General features: G+C 37.3%; 1 protein-coding gene across 1 annotated transcript in view; it reads right to left on the reverse strand.

Annotated features, from left to right (window-relative positions):
* The window catches only part of prpf6 (PRP6 pre-mRNA processing factor 6 homolog (S. cerevisiae)), a 54,360-nt gene that overhangs the window by 9,356 nt on the left and 27,011 nt on the right, over positions 1-17,993 (reverse strand). Inside the window, exons 9-16 of the mRNA XM_053643075.1 lie at positions 15,548-15,710; positions 15,327-15,445; positions 15,031-15,249; positions 12,934-13,056; positions 8,245-8,366; positions 5,356-5,494; positions 1,784-1,903; positions 232-408 (exon numbers count right to left, since the gene is read on the reverse strand). Coding sequence (XP_053499050.1) covers positions 232-408; positions 1,784-1,903; positions 5,356-5,494; positions 8,245-8,366; positions 12,934-13,056; positions 15,031-15,249; positions 15,327-15,445; positions 15,548-15,710 — 1,182 coding nt within the window. The remainder of the gene's footprint in view (positions 1-231; positions 409-1,783; positions 1,904-5,355; positions 5,495-8,244; positions 8,367-12,933; positions 13,057-15,030; positions 15,250-15,326; positions 15,446-15,547; positions 15,711-17,993) is intronic.

Genomic DNA, 17,993 nt, shown 5'->3' on the forward strand with positions numbered 1-17,993 from the left:
TGAGGAAAAAGTGAAGGGCTCTTTTTTTGAATACACTGTAACAATTGGATGTAATCTTATAAATTAATTTATTGGTATGGAAAAGCTCAGAGTCAACGTCTTGAGCATTGTTTAACCAACTGTTCATGCTACATTTATGTTCTTGGTAACTGAAATATTGACTGATAAGACAACTTGAAACTATATAAAATTATTGCTAAAATTGTCTATATCCTTCATTCCAATATTTACCCCTTGGTTGTAGGCATCTCGGGCTTTATCCATGTTCTCAGATTGCTCCTCAATCTGGCCTTTCATCATCCAGAGCTTGGGGAAATCCTCATAGTGCCTCAAGGCCTCAGAGCACAGTTCGTGGGCTACCAAAATGTTCCCCAGTACCCACTCCAACTTCACAGACTTCATGAAAACCTGCATAAAGAGGTAGAGCAGCTCTGCTTATAACACTCCTGGGCCATGATTTTTCTACTGCACATACACACGAATCTGCACAATATTTTTTTTGAGTAACTATGCGTATAAAGATTGTGGGCATGTCTGTATTTAAATGCTACACACACACACACAACAAACATTCTCACTCACTTTCAGTAACTGCTTTATCTTGCCTGATATCTTGCCCGGAAGTAACCCTTTAGCCTATCCCAGGAGCACCCGAAGGGTACAATGCACACACAAATTCAGATACTCACTCACACAATTTATCTTAACCAATCCGCCCTCGATCATGTTTTTGGGAGAACCCTGAGGTAACCCTCAGGGTTCAAAGATGTAAATAAACTCTGCAAAGACAGTATCTTGAGCTCAGGATCGAACCAGGGACCCTGGAGCAACATTACTGCACCACTGTGCCGCCCTGTCTACAAATAATTCCAGACAAAATAAAAGGCCGCTGCTCTAAAGCCTCCTTATACAGTATGATTTTAAGCTCAGTGAAAATGAAGCATGCTTTTCATGTGCCAACATAAAAACTATACACCAGGAAATGTTCTTGATGGGTTTATACAAAATTTATTTCCTTTGTATGAACCAGTTTTCATAAAAACAAATGAAAAATAGTAAACGTAGTGGTAGTTTTGATAATGTATATATATTTTTTATACTGCTGCCGCCAAGCACTCAAGTTACATTCTGATGGCACAAGAATTGTCTTGATGCTGACACCATTACCTGGAGCAAGGATAAGACCAGGCAAACAAGAACAAGACCAGGCAAAGACCAGGCAAAGACCTTTTCTATCACTTTATGGCACTCACCACATCATTAGGAGAGACAGGGAACTAATGCTCTTTACCTGAACTTTGGCCCTAGAAATGAGAAAAACCATAATCTTCTACAAGCAACCAGCTCTAAAAACCTCTGAGTAGTGAAACATTAACTAAATCAATGAGAACAATTATTAAAGTTGGTTTATTTAAAAACTGGCAGCCATAGAATAAAAAAAGAAAACACCACTTGCAATAAAGAGAACAAGCAGTAGTTACTCAAATCTGGGAGTTAATCATTCTCACTGAGATGTGACAATGTTGAATCCCATCACTGTATGATTTGTGCTTTATTAATAGTTGTCTGTAACCTGCAAACACTCAGCTTTAGTTGTACAAGCTGGAAGATCACAAATTGACTAACCACCAAAGTGCAGCTATTAATCTCTCGGAATTTTGTTCATGATGAAAAGTGAAAAGGGAAAAACTAAAGTATGGCTGAATATCCTGAGAAGGAAGCCTTCTCTAGACATAACCTCTCTGGACTTGGCTAAAATTAAAATTTATTCTTGGTCACTCACCCTGGCAGTGGGAGCACTGCTACGGGCTTTTGCAAGCAGTCTGCGGGCTCTCTCATACTCATTATTCTCTGACTCCAGCTTCACAGCAGCCAGCCAAATCTCTTCACTGTTGGGGTTGGCCTGGAACGAGAGACATTGGTTTACACTCATAGCTAGGACAAGTAAAACAAACAAACAAACAAACAAACAAACAAATAAATAAAGTAGAGATAAGGGGATAAAAAACAGCTAATCTGAAGAAAATTTAAAACAAAAATGGAAACATAAAACAGTACAAACAGTATAAAATAAATAAAAACAAACTGAAATTATTTCAAACATTTCCCTTTTAAACATTAAGAGTGCACCCAAATAATATTTTTTTGTTTGGCTAGATTGTCATTAACATCCACAAACATTCTTCACTGCTTTGGGATTGAGATTTATCCGAAACGATAATAGGCTATGACTTTAAAGCCTTATAGTGTATGATTTTTAAGTTTAGATAAGGGAAAATTAAGCATACTTTGAATGAGGTAACATAAAACTACACACCAAGAAATGTTCTTTATGGGTTCACACAAGGTTTTCATTTTCATTGTATGAACCAGTTTTCAGAAATCAGAAGAAAATTACAAACAAAAAGGAAAAGCCATCACAAAACTACTAAATTACTTCAGGTTTGAAAAGTTTAACTCAAGCTCTTTAAATTGCAACAGTGTATAATTTACTATACTATTTGGGCCATTTTCAATATATATGTCCCAAAGACAAACATTATACATCAATTATACACTTTAAACATGTTAAAATCTTATTACATTTATGCTATAACTTTTTGTCTAGAAAATTTAATACATAAACACTTGGCCTATGTCTGGTACATAAGAGCTCTTCAGTGGAAATTAAAAGGATGTAAGAATTTTTGGAGGAATGTTTCTAGTTTTAACAATAAATGCCCTCCTGTTATTTACATAAAGGTAACATTACTGGCGAAGATACTCATAAGCACACAAACAAATTCCAAATAAAAACATAGCTGCAGACAGTGATTAACAGGCCCAAGCACCAAGGGTGCAGTAGTGTCTGTTTCAATAGCCATTATTAGCATATGGATGTTGTCATGCTGCATCACAGTACATACATGTGAACTTTGAGACACACTGCATGATATACAGTGGAATTATGCCACACTTCCAGTTTACGCTCTAACATAATACTACACATCATGTTTTTAATAATCAACGAGGGATACACTCTTGAGTAATTTGCCAGTTTATGAATATATAAAGAGCAAAAATGTATAAATGATAAATATTTCCTTTTTTCTTCACCTAAAGTTTTCCAGAAATGCCAGGATTAACAACCCAACTTTGTTCTATGGTCTTGCCCTGGTGATTCACTTCCATACAGAGATTACTTCCAACACACCTGGCTCTAACATTCAGGCCCTCCTCTCAGACGTTGCTTAACATAGATCACTCAAATTACACTAGTACATCACAGGGCATCATGCACATACACAAATTTTATCATAACTGGGATAATGTGTTTAAAATTAAGGTTGGAACTAAATAATTCAGGGAGGTAAATCACCAGGACAAGACTTGGGCACCTCTGTTCTATACAAAACACAAAATTTGTGCATTTATGATGCATGTATATTTAGAGTAATGAAAATATTTTACAGGTAGTTTTGTGCAAGTGCACATCAGAGTGTACATATTTACAGTGGATATAAAAAGTCTACACACCCCTGGAAAAATAGCAAGTTTTTGTGATTAAAAAAAGAAAATGAAACCAAGTTGAACTATTTCAAATTTTTTTTCACCTTTATCATGAAATTGCCTATAAAAACGTGAAACAACCAGAAATGTTTTAGGGGGAAAAAGAAAAAGAAAAAAAAACTTCCAATACCCAGCTTACACAAGCATATACACCCTTGTATAACTGGGAATGTGTCAGTGTTCAGAAACAACTAACAACATTCAAACTCATGTTAAATGCTAATTAGTATACACCTACTATCATTTACTGTGATTGATTCACCCCAAATAAAGTAGAGTTGTTCCTATAGCATTTTCCTGACATTTTGGTAAAATCGATCTGGAAAAGCCATGGGCTGCAAAGAGCTTACAAAGTAGGTACCAGACCTCATTGTTGAAAATTGTAAATCAGGAGTAGGTTACAAAAAATTTCCAAGGCATTGGATATACAATGCAACATTGTAAAGACAATAAATCGAGACGTGGAGAAAATATAGCACAGCAGTAGCATTACTAAGACCAAGACATCCCATTAAAATTAATTAGAAGACCAGGAGAAAACTATCCAGGGAAGCTGACAAGAAGCCTGCAGCAACAGTTAAAAAATTGCAGCAATTTCTGGCAAGTACTGGTTGCTCCTTACATGCAAGAACAATCTCCCGAATACTTCAAATGTCCCGGCTACAGGGTAAGACAGAAGACTTTGTAACCCCCCAAAAAACACAAAACATCCAAACCCAGCTAATGTTTGCTCTCATCAGACCCCATAACACATTATTCCAGATGGTTTGGTGGGTTTGGGTGTATTTATTTTGCAAAAGTTTAACATTTTGGCCATAACACCAAAAGATATGTTTGGCACAAAAAAACAGCCCCTCACCAAAAGAACACCATCCCCACGGTGAAGCATGGAGGCAGCAGCATCATGCTTTGGTGCTGCTTTTCTTCAGATGGAACTGGAGCTTTCATCAGGGTGGAGGGAATAATGAATAGCTACAAATACCAGACAGACAATTTTGGCACAAAACCTTAAAGCATCTGCTAAAACACTTAAGATGAAGACAATTTTTATCTTTCAGCATGAGAATGACCTAAAGCACACCTCCAAATCAACAAAGGAATGGCTTCACCAAAACAAGATGAAGGTTTGGGAATGGCCCAGCCAGAGACCAAATCTAGATCCAATCAAAAATGTGTGGGGTAACCGTGAAGAGGGCTGTGCACAGGAGATGCCCAGCCAATTTGACAGAGTTAGAACGCTTTTGCCAAACTGATTTACTCAAAAAGTCTGAATGCCATGAAAAAAGCTAAAGTACTTCAACTAATTATTAGTATAGGGGTGTGGAACACTTACGAAACCAGGTTATTGTACATTTTTCCCCCTAAAATGATTTATTGTTTTTCACTTTAATTTAAAGGTTGCAATTCCAAAATAAAGGTAGAAAAGTTTCTGGCATGATTTATTATTATTATTATTTTAACAAAAACCTGCCATTTTAACAGGAATGTGTAGACTTTTTATATCCATGGTAATTGTTAAAAATTAATACAATGAGTGAATAGCAAGTGTCTAAAACTAATTAGAGTGTCCAAGAAGCAAGTGTCTAAAACTAACTAAAACTAACTAACAAATATTTTATTCATGTCTAACACTGATGTGGTGTCACAGTATGGTCATAATGCAGTATTAAGTTATAAAGTGTTGTAGTTTGATATAGAAATGGGTTTTTATTTAAAATAAACCTAAGTGACTTTAGACATTTAAGACTGATATATGGTGTAGTTTATACTGTCTGAGTGTGAAAATGATCTAGGATTGGGTTTCACCTGGAAGGCCAGTGCAAGAATGCTTCTGGCTGCGGGGACATCTCCAGCCAACCACTTGGACTTGGCCCCCATCAGCCACAACACCTCTGCCTTGGGACAGTGAGCGACTGCCCTCTGCAGAAGAGCCTCCAGAGACTCTCTAAGAGAGCGATAGAAAGAGACAAATCAATTAGTCACTCCAAGCAACAGCAAAAACTTGTCAAGGTGGCAAAAATGCCTCATACACTCAATTTGAGAATTAATTTATGCAAAAATTTTAAAATGTATAGCACTTTTAACTGTAGACATTATAAAACAGCTTTACAGGTCACAGTTGGAAGGAAAAACTCTATGAAATGACCTGAGGAATAAAACCTTGAGATAATTCAGACTCAAAAGGGAACCCATCCTCCTCTGGTTGGCACTGGATAGTGAGATTATGTACATTAATGCATACAGTTTAATGTAGTGTAGTGACATATACTGTAAAGATGTCACTATATCATGCAGAAAAACTAGTTCACGCTTTTGTTACCTCTAAGTTAGATTATTGCAATGCCTTGCTGTCTTGATGTTTCAGCTGGTGCATAAACAAGCTCCAGTTAGTCCAGAATGCAGCAGCCAGAGTCCTTACTAGAACCAAAAGGTATGACCACATCACCCCTATCTTATCCACACTGCATTGGCTCCCAACAGGTTTTTGCCTTGATTGTAAGAGACTACTATTGACCTATAAAGCACTGAATGACCTCCTGAGTACCTGAGCAAATGTCTTTTTTTTTCTCATTCAGAAGGTGCAGGCTCTCTGTTGGTACCTCAAATAAAGAAGGCTACAGCTGGGGCAGAGCTCTCGCTTGCATAGCCCCACAGTTATGGAAGAGCCTTCCATTTGACAGAGTTAGAATGCTTTTGCCAAACTGATTGACTCTTACTCAAAAAGACTGAATGCCGTGATCAAATCTAAAGGTGCTTCAACTAATTAGTATAAGGATGTGCACACTTATGCAACCAGAGTATTGTACATTTTTAATTTTTTCCCCTTAAAATGATTCTTATTTTTCACTTTAATTTATAGGTTGAAATTTCACAATAAAAAGTAGAAAAGGTTCTGGCATGATTCTTTTTTTATTATTATTTTAACAATAACCTGCCAGTTTAACAGGAATGTGTAGACTTTTTATATCCACGGTAATTGTTAAAAATTATTAGAATGAATGAATAGCAAGTGTCTAAAACTGAAATATTTTATTCTTGTCCAATACTGTGTTGTGGTGTCACAGTACAGTCATAATGTCCTATTTTGTTATTAAGTGTTAGAAAGTTATGGAACAGCCTTCCAAGTAGTGTTCGGGACTCAGACACAATCTTTGCTGGAAACACCATTGTTTACTCAAGCCCTTTGTTAATATTTTTTTTTCTTAGGTTAAGGTGCGGATCTGGAGGGTTCATAGGCATAGTGTGTTTTGGTAAACTGGGATGCTTGGATGCTGTCGCCCCACCACTCGTGAAGTGGCGGGCTGCTTTATGTCTCAGGGCACCTGTGCTACCTTTTGGCTCGCCCATTATGCAGTCATAGCTAGTCTTGCCAGAGTCCCTGCTTGTTCTCTGCACACAATATACTTTTTACTTTGGTAAAATTTTAATTTTAAATAAAATAAAAGGCGCTGTGGAGCGGTTAGCATATGCTATGAACACTGTTGCTTCTGGTGTCAAATTCTTCACCTGCAAAACCAAGGTACCAAATTACCAACCAAATGTTTAAATGTTATAGACTTGAAGGTGTACTAAATGCTATAGGAAATTAATTCTCTCTTAGACCACAATCTCCATATCCATCTGCCTGGTCAGTTTAAAAATGCCCGTTAATGTTGACCTTTACCTGTGGGGAGGGTTTCCAGGTTTAATCAAAAATTCCAATCCCAGCTAACAACTCAAAAACTGCACTAAAGGACTTGGAACTATCCCAAAACATTCAGGTATAGGAAAAGGTAGACATATTTTCTTTTTCCCTATCTTTTGAGGGGACACAAATTAACAGTGGTGTGCATTTCTGACTTCCAGCATTTTTCTGCAGTACGTGGACATACATGGAAACTGGCACATTGTGCTGTGCACAGAGCTTTTGGGCTGTCTTTTCTGATCTTTCTGGAATGTTTCAAATACAAATACTAAAGTAAGTCTGATAAAATATTATTCGATGTCTATTGCCAACTATAACCTAAATATCAGTTTCTTGATTTGGGAAAGACCTTGTTGTTTTGGGAAAGACCTTGTTTTGAAACATAAGCCTGCTAACACAGTCACATTAGGTTTCCAGAAAGTTCCATACAGCATCTAGCTCTGTACTTGAATAAAGTTGTGCTTTGCAAATTGCCATTTGCTGTTATAATTTGTTAAGGAAAAAAAATACTTCTGTGATTGCTCACCGACAAAGAAAATTACATCACTGGACGATGCACATGCACTACGATGCAGGAGCACGCAATGAGTAGTTACTGAGCACTAAAATGAGTCGCCAACTGGATACCTGGGGCTAAAATGAACAGTCTGTGACTAGTGATTTGCGCTGTCAGTCAAATGGCCATTTTCTGTGAAAGTTGGTGGATCTTTGCCACATTTACTGACAGAATGCATCACATTCTCCATTGACAGCTAGCGGTCTGGCCTGCAAGGTTCCAATTTAAACTGTCCCTGGCTGATTCAAGTTAAATGACGGGAAAGAAAAATAGTTACTATATATGTACATATACACACACATATATATATGTACATATACACACACACACATATATATATATATATATATATATATATATATATATATATATATATATATATATATATATATATATATATATATATATATATATATATATATATATAAAATATAATTTAGAGCTGCTGTCTTACCGTGTGCCGTGACTCTTCTCGAAGTAAGCTGCTCGAAGCCATACACTCTTTTTGCTTGGAAAGACCTGCAACGCGTGGGCATAGATGGCACGAGCACATTCCAGTGCACCATGAGCCACACACTAGAACATGCATGAACACACAAAAACACAAACAACAGCAAGGTCCAAGTTAGATCTTATTTTAAATGTAACATACAGCACCTCTACTGGAATGTCAAGGCCAATTCAGCTGTTTTTGCTATAGACTGAAGACATTTGATTTTGAGATCAAAAGATGAATATAACTAGAAATTCAGCTTTTAGTTCCTGGTATTTTTGTGTGTTAAATGACAAATTATCCACATTTTGACCACCCAATATGTAGGCAAACAAAAATATCGAAACATGACTGACCGGTGTTTCTTGTTACCCAGGTGTGTCCCGTTAGATTGATTGTTTAAGCAATAAATAGCTCTGAACATCTACTCTTGGTTTTAGCTGTCAGTTTCACCTGTGAAGACTGACTACATTTGTTGTTAAAAAGGATAGGCCAACATGATCAGAGAGCTGTCTATGGGAGAAAAGCAAGCGATTTTAAAGCTGAGAAAAAAGGGAAAAACCAATTAGACCCACTGCATAAACATTGGGCATAGCCAATACAACAATTTGGAATGTCCTGAAAAAGAAAGAAACCACTGCTGCACTGAGCAACAGACACAGAAAGAAAGCAACAACAGCTGATAGCAAACATTGTGAGAGATGTGAAGAAAAACCCAAAAACAATAGTCAGGCTCATCACCAACAACCTCCACAGGGCAGGGGTGAAGGTATCACAATCCATCTTTCAAAGAAGACTCAGAAAGCAGATATATAGAGGGCATAATATGACATACAAACTGCTTATCAGCAGAAATAAGAGGAAAGCCAGATTGGAATTCACAAAGAAATACAGAGATGAGAAACAAAGGCTTTGGAACCAAGATTAGCCTCTATCAAAATCATGGAAAGGCCAAAGTGTGAAGAAAAGAAAGGATCTGCTCATGATCCAAAACATACAAGCTCATCTGTGAAACATGGTGGAGGTAGTGTCATGGTTTGGGCTTGCATGGCTGCTACTTGCACAGACTCAGTAATCTTTATTGATGTAACTTCTAATGGTAGCAGCGGAATGAATACAGGAGCATTTTATCTGCCAATTTACTGAGAAATGCATCCAAATTAATCAATCACCAGATTTTAACCCAATTGAGCATGCATTTCACCTCCTGAAGACGAGACTGAAGGGAGAACAAACAACCGAAAGAGGCTGTGGTAAAAGCCTGGAAAAGCAACACAAAAGAAAAAAGACAATAACTTGGTGGTCAATGAGTTACAGACTTGATGTAGTTACTGCAAGCAAGGGATATGCAGCGAAATATTAAAGCACACCTATTATGGTTTTAAAACACGCCCAATTTTGTTTTAAAGGTCTCACAATAGATTTACATGCATCCAAGGTCAAAAAATACTTTAAATGTGTTCATAATTTAAATTGCAGCATTGCCCCCACCCGGGTCACAAACGACTCGTTCAATGATTCATTCTAAAGGATTCATTGTAAACTCCTCCTTTCAGAGAACATACTCTGCTCTGATTGGTCAGATGTCCAAGTCTGTTTGTGATTGGTCTACCACTGTCAGCGTGTGTCGAAAAGGAAACACCCACTTGCATAACGAGTTTCAGCTCAGTCTGTTCGCGAGCAGCCAATGAAGACTAGAGGCGGGTTTTTTTTGGTTACAAACCTACGTAGGTTTGTGCAGGAAGTAAGTCTGGAATTACTAACAACTCGTTTCAGCTGTTCAGAATTGGTTCCTTTTTTTTGGGAGTCAGTAAGTTTGATTTTTGAAACCTTGCAGACATTTTACGTTCACAAACACATACTACATGAAAGGTAATATTTGAAAAACCATAATAGGTGCACTTGAAGTGTTATATACTTATATGTACTATAAAGGTCTTATCAGTTCCTATACTTTTTCTCACCTAAATATTGGGTTGTCTGATACAAAAGGTTCTATGTTTTATGTTGTTTAGCACATCTAGATATAAATACCAGGAAATAAAAGTTGAAATCCTAAGCACTCATCTCATCCATATTTTGATAAACCCAAATGCCTTTGGTGCATAGCACAAGCAAAATTTTGGCCTTGCCATTCCAGTAGTTTCAGAGGGGACAGTAAGTACACAAACAAATAAAACCAATAACATTTTATATCCTTCAAATTTAGTGTGCACTTATGGAAACTTTGTGAGCAATAACCCCCAAAAATGATATTTCCTATACAACCCATAAACCACACTAAGAAAGCTTGACAGACATGTGAAAAAATAAACACCCCATGGAAACTGTAGTTGGTTCTTTTGGACATATTTGGACAAGCAAACATTTGATCCTCTTTGAAACAGTGCCTATTAATAAATGTTATACAACCTATCAAATGGCATAAAATTGATATTTTGTAATAAATTTTCACAATTTAAGCTAACAAAAAAAAACCCCAGATCAGCCAAATGGAAAAAGTAAGTATACCCCTACATTAATCACACCTTCAAATCGATAAAATAAGAATCAGGTGTTCAAGATTGCGTGTCAGCGATTAGAACCTGCTTAGGGACTGCAGTTGGAACCTATCTTATTTAAAACTCTCATATCTAGTGTCTGGTGTTCCCCTTGTTATTGAGGTGTGCAGTGTCATGATGCCAAGATCTAAAGAGTTCTATAAGGCCTTCAGAAAAATGGTTGTGGATGCCTATGAGTCTGGCAAGGGATTTAAAAAGATCTCAATTATTTGAAATACATCATTCCACTGTAAGGAAAATCATGTAACGCAGATTTCAAATGACTGGAAATTTGTTCAGGACTGGCCATACCGGCAAATTCAGCCCAAGAGCAGACTGTCTGATTAAAAAAAATAATAATAATTTGACATCTGTTTGTATCAAAGTACATGGGTCTACAATCAGAAAGAGATCACACAATTTTGACCTGCATGTGGGGTGTGGCAGGAAAAAGCTTTTGCTGTCTAAAATGAACATTAGAGCAATACTACATTTTGCCAGTGAGCATCCTTTGTATTTTGCATAAAAAGAGTCAAAAAGTGCTTGAAGATAATGTGAGGCCATCTGTCTGAAAGTTGAACTGAAAGTGGACCTTTCAACAGGATAATGATCCTATGCACACTAGCAAATCCACCAGTGAATGGCTCAAAAAGAAGACATGGAGGGTTATAATATAGCCTAGTCAAAGCCTGGATATGAATCCAATTGAAATAATGTGGGGGGATTTGAAACAAGCAGTACATGACAGAAACCCTCAAAAATTTGCAACTGAAATAATATTGCATAGAAGAGTGGTCTAAAATTCCAGCAAGCTGATGTCAGAGACTGGTGGACAATTATGCAAAATGCCTACAAGAAGTTATTTCTGCTAAAGGGGACAATACAAATTCTAAGGCCAAGGGTATACTTACTTTTTCCACAAAAGATTGCTATTTGTATTGAATAAATTATTGAAATGGCTATTTTTCCTTGTGGTTTTGTTCAAGTAGATCAACTTTATTAACAGTAACTGTTACAAAAATATATATGTCAAAAAAGCCAACAATTTCCATGGGGTGTGCTTATATTTCACATGACAGTACGGTTAAGGAAGGACACTGTTTGCTTACATAAATTCAACTTTCTGCTTGCCTGTCTAGGATGGTCATAAACTGTTCTTAAATCTCACTTTAGGTTATCTGTTGTAAGACAACAAGCAGGATGGCCCAACACCAGACTCCGACCAACTGTGCTCCTTCATGTACTTAACTTTCACGTACTGCATTGTTTGTGTGAGAATAGCATGTTCCATGAATGTGGATCCCTCTGTTTTTCTCAAAGGCACAGGGAACTAAACATTTAGGTGATATATGGTCCCATATGCATTGTAAAATCATGTATGGAACTTTGGAGCAAGTTCCATGAAAACACAGCACAAGAAGTTAATGGTCTATACATTTTTTTCAACCATGCAAAAAGTTGACCCCTAAATTCCACCCCAGGATTTCCCTTTGAACAAAAAAAAACAAACAGCACCACTAATTGAAGAGAGACAGCAAGTAGGGATTGGCGATATGGACTTAAAACCATATCACAATTTTTTTTTATGGTATTTATTGTGATAACATCAGTGACAATATAAATTTTGTACCATGCTACAAGTGATAGCAGTGATCTTGAGAGCCATAGAAACACAAACATTGATCTAAAAATAAAAGTGATTTTCTGTAAGCAAACCAGTTCCAGATTGTAGAGGTAGCTTCTCACTTAGCGATAAACTCCCACTCAGCTTCATGTCCGCCTTCCACCGTACTTGTTTTCACCCTGCACGTGAGCTGCAAATGGGACGCAGACCATCGCACACAGAAATACGTCATCAGCTAGGCTTTATCGTTATCGTGGGAAGACTCATTCTTATTGTGGGGAGAATTTCTACCGGTATATCACAAATGATAAGATATCGCCCATCCCTAGGAGGAAGCCTGACCCGCCTCATCATACCTCAGTATAAATCCAGAAACTCAAGCATATGAGTTGGGCATTAGATTTTCATCCACCTGGATCTATGATAATCAAGTTCAGAGTTGTGTCGGACATTCAGTCCAAAAATACTAATAACAAAGTTGCTTACACTCTCTGCATCCTCCATCCATGTGTGTTTGCAGTCTTCCTCCTCAATGCCAATGCCAATGACCGCTCTGATTACAGCCTGACAAGTGGCCACACTACCAGCTTTATCACACTCCTCAGAATCCTGTAAGGAAAATAGAGAGAGATAATGGTCTGCACAACATTAGTCTTCAGTGCAGCTCAACTGTTTAAGAACTGTAAAGCATATAAGTTGCATGCAAAAGTTTGGACACCCCTGTAGAAATTACATATTCTATTGATTTTTTAAGTGAAAACTAGTCAATGCAACTGCCACAACAAACAATAATAATAATAATAAGAATTAAAATAGAAATTCTGCAAATGTTAATGCACAGTTAATTTATATAAAGCAGTTACTTGATACATCAAAGTCGTGAAAAGAAATAAAAATTGTGACCTTTGGAATAGTTTGAACACCCTTCCAACTGTAGTCTCAGACCTTACTTAACTAATTATTCCTTATCTGACTTATTAGGATTCCTTAGGCAGGTCAGGAATTGCCATTAAGGATAACAATTCCAGGGCGTAATACATTCTCTGACTCTTCAAACTGTATGCCAACACTGAACAACCATGGACTCCTCTTTAAGCAACTGACTAAGGATCTGAAAATTTATATAACTTATTCCAACAAAGCAAGGGAAGGTTATAAAAAACATCCAATTTATACTTTCAGATATGTTAAGAAATGCTGGTTAAGGGGAACTGTGGAACTCTAGGCAAGATGTGGAATACCAAGAAAATGTTCAGACAGAACTGCACATATGCTGGCCAGAAGGCTAAGCAAGATCCCTAATTGACAGCAAGAAGCTTCTTGTTGCCATTTTGTAATATTACTATTGCACTGAATAATACTTAATCAATTTTAAATTTGTGGGGTACAAATAGTAATAATAGTAATATATTTGACAAGTCACTTTTATGTGTTAAACCTTGTGGCTGTGGCTCAGGTGGTAGAGCGGGTTGTCCACTAATCTTATGGTTGGTGGTTCGATTCCTGGCCCACATGACCCCAGATACCGAAGTGTCCTTGGGCAAGACACTGAACCCCAAGTTGCTCCATATGGCAAGTTACCGCCTTGCATGGCAGCTCTGCTACCATTGGTGTGTGAGGGTGTGTGTGAGAGAATGAGACGCAGTGTAAAGTGCTTTGGATAAGTGCAGACCATTTACAATTTACCATATTTTGGCGGAAAACTGCAGGAATAGATCCGTTTAGTTGGAAAAAATTTTTAAATTCACTTCTCTTTACCAATCAGGTGAAATGCAGTAAACCTCTACCCACAAAAATGTTTGAGATTACACTAATGTGAAGCCAAAGTGAATCTGGCACGTGTTGTGCTCTAAATGCATGTTATAAGCGACTCAAACTTTCAGCACAGACAAAGATGAGGTTTGTGTGGAGCGGCATTTACTGAGTGCAACACAGTGACATGGGTTTACCCTTTCAAAAAACAACGAGCAAAAATAAAATCTAAATCTTCTTTTTGGTGTCGGTTCAGTTGCATTTTTAAGACATTTGAAACATGAATTTAGGACATTTTGATGCTAATTAAGGCCTTATTTTTACATTAAGGAATTTAAGAAATTTTAACATTTTTAAGGACGTACAGAACCCCTGCTATAACAGGACAACAATCCAAAACATACCTCAAAATTCACCATGAACCATTTCAAAACTATAAACTGAAGCTTTTGGAATGACCCTCACAGTCCCCTAGTGTAATAATTGAAAATGCAAGCATTGAACTGTAATCAGCAGAAAAGCATTGTTTTTACTTTTTTTTTTTTTTTTAAACCATTATCCAATTACAAATAATGGACTGGAAATGACAGATGTATTTTTGTACTGCATGATTATAATTTCCTGTAAAGTGTAAAAATACAAATTTTGAAATAGCAATCTTGGAAACTTGACACGAAAAATTTCTAAATCTTTTTCCACTGAGAGACAAATAATGCAAATAAACATGTTTTATGCTGGTCATGCATCAACTGGAATTAATTATTTTAAAGTGTCAGCTACAAAGCAAATCACATTAGCTTAGAAATAACTGCTCAAGCATTCATGGCTGACCTGAATCCACTGCTCACGGTTGATCTCAACCCCATTGGCCCTCAATGAGGTAATTGCTCTGTCAATGATCTTCTCCACCATCTGCGTGTTGCCATTGGCCTCCTCCAACTTGGCGGCTGTGATCCAGATGTGACGATCAGTTGGAATATTTTCACGGGCCTTGTTTAGAACACGCCTCGCATTCTCATAAGTCTCTAACCGGGCCAAGGCAAGCCAGAGCTAAGGCCAGAGGTGACATGTTAGAGGGATACAAAAGACATTATTGGCTGAACAGCAGTTTGAGAGTATGAGTGTACCTCTACACTGGTTGGGCAGCACTCCACAGCTCGGCTCAACATAATTCTGGCATCCTCTGGCTCCTCCAGTTCAACAGCTGTCTTCCACAGGCGCACTGATTTCGATACATTCTCCAGAGCTGCAGTTGTGGAATTACACACACCACTGAACTCATTACACAAAAAAGAAAAAAACCTCTCCATAAAAAAAAAAAAAATATGAAAACCACTCAATCACCGACCTTTGCGCAGGACTCGTTTCTTGGCCCTGATGTCTGACTCAAGCTCAGCTGCTCGAATGTAGATGCGCACAGACTGAGGGAGGTGACGTACAGCCTGAGCAACTACTGCCTTTGCAGTGTCTCCCGGCTGCAGACGAGCAGCCTCCAGCCATACGTCCTCACTCTGCACATCAAAAATACACACAATTTTTAAAGCAGGCTAAGTTTAGACTTAGCTCAACATTCCTGTTAATCTGTTAACATCCTTTGCGATAACTAATATCGAGTTAAATGTTTTGTCTATTATACAACTTTAATACTGCCCAATGAAATGTATTTGTCTACATGATGCAGTTTCCATAGGTGGATAGCCCATGCAAACTCCATTTTGAAGAACAGTGGACCTCACTCTGACTTTGTATCTGTTTTTGGGAATTCTCAGCCTGTGCATTTCACTCATTACTAATTAAATCTCTATATTAAAACAAACATTCATATCTACCAAATGAATGATCTCAAATGCACACTTCTTACTGCTATTAAAATGAGCTCTGCTTGTTACTATGTGAATGTAGACTACTTTTGTCAGTAAAGTGGTTTATTCATTCTCACAGCCATTATTTATTTATGACAGTATATGCAATACGGGACCATTATAACACCTTGGCAAAAAATTTCAACCTATTTAATAAAATTGAGTTTTAATACTGTTTTGAAAAGAATTTGGCCTGCGGGGTTTGTGAAGCCTCACAAGGGGATTATTTTTTTCCATTTAGTTACAGCAGTGGATATCAGAGTTTTATACTTACTACTAAGTTCTTGTAGTTATCTGGTTTAATTAGTCACTTCAACTGCATGGATTTAACACAAACCTCATACTCAAAAAGAAGTAGACTGAAAAAAGTATCAACAATAAATAAGTCTCTATACATAAGCTTGGAACCCCAGTCTGCTGGACAGGTTCTAAACACCAAATTCATAGTTACAATAAAGGGAAACCGTTATATATTTAATATTTGACTGCTATTTAATATTTTGAAATGTATTTAGTTTACAGCTGTGTGCACTGGGTTCAAGTTGTGTTTTAATTCTCAAACTCTGACAGTGTGCACCAAAGTTCTTGCTATATTCATTGTTTTAGATATTCAACTCACATTTTATTGTTTTTATTTCCCTCTTTTTGTTTGTGTGAATGTGCATTCAACATGATTAGTTGAGCAAATGCTGCAGAAAATGCCACACAGTCAGATGACAACACGAATTAAAGCTGCATGCAGCGATGAATCGCACCTGGGTTCATTTTGGGACTGATCTGCCAGAGGAATACCATTCCATTTTTGCTAGCACTTTTTAGCACTTATATGTTGTTAGGAGTGTATCATAATGTAAAAAGTAAAATTTCCTGTTGGCAGTATGTGGCGCTATGACTATAACTGAATATTGGCATGTAAATGTTATCATGGAAGTATTCATGTGAAACGTGAAGTTTGGTACAGATTGACCATTGTTTCGTGGCATCGATAACCCACTTTAGCACTCAGCTAAGTGTTGCTAGCATGTTTTAATATGCTGCTAGGAATAAATCCGTGTAAAACATGCCACTTCCCGTTGCCAGCAGGGGGCACTATGACTTTAACTGAATATTGGCATGTAGATAGCCTCAGGCCTGGATTCATATCAAATATGTGAAATTTGGTGCATATTGAGCATTATATGTTTGAGTTATATCAGCTTCCTGTTTCGTGGCATTAATGGCGTGCTTTAGCACTTAGCTAAGTGTTGTTAGCATGGTGTAGCATGTTTCTAGCATGTTGCTACCATATTTACCACTTGCTGGCATATTTTAGTATGTTGGTAGGAGTACATCACAGTGCAAAACGTCACGTCACTTCCTGTTTCCAGCAGGTAGCGCTTTGACTATAACGTTATATTGGCATATATATGACTTTAGGATATGATTTGTATCAAACGTGAAGTTTGGAACAGATTGGACATTGTATGTTTGACTTATAACAACTTCCTTTTTCATGGCGAAACATCAAAATTTGTAAGACTGCCACGCCCATGCCGTGCAGCAAAAACTCAAAAGCTTCACAATTTAACATTCTCAAGGCCTTTAGATGAGAGTGACAAAATATGATGTCGATCTGATGAAATCTCAAGGAGGAGTTCGTTAAAGTACGAGGCCTGGAAATGGCAAAAATACAACAAAAATTTAAGAGAAAATTCAAAATGGCTGATTTCCTGATGAGTTTAGGGCATGGGTTCAGGAGACTTTTTTGTAAGTATTGGCATGTTACACATGTGCACTGAATTTAGTACATGGAGGTGAAATGTAACGTGAGGCACACATCGTTCAAATTTTGTAGGTGGCGCTATTCAGCCATTTTGCCACACTCAATTCTGGAAACTCCACTAGATGTAAATTTTCACCAATTCTGACGTGTCTGCAAATTTCCGTGAGTTT

The sequence above is a fragment of the Ictalurus furcatus genome, chromosome 15 (genome assembly GCF_023375685.1).
Source record: "Ictalurus furcatus strain D&B chromosome 15, Billie_1.0, whole genome shotgun sequence".
NCBI lineage: Eukaryota > Metazoa > Chordata > Actinopteri > Siluriformes > Ictaluridae > Ictalurus > Ictalurus furcatus.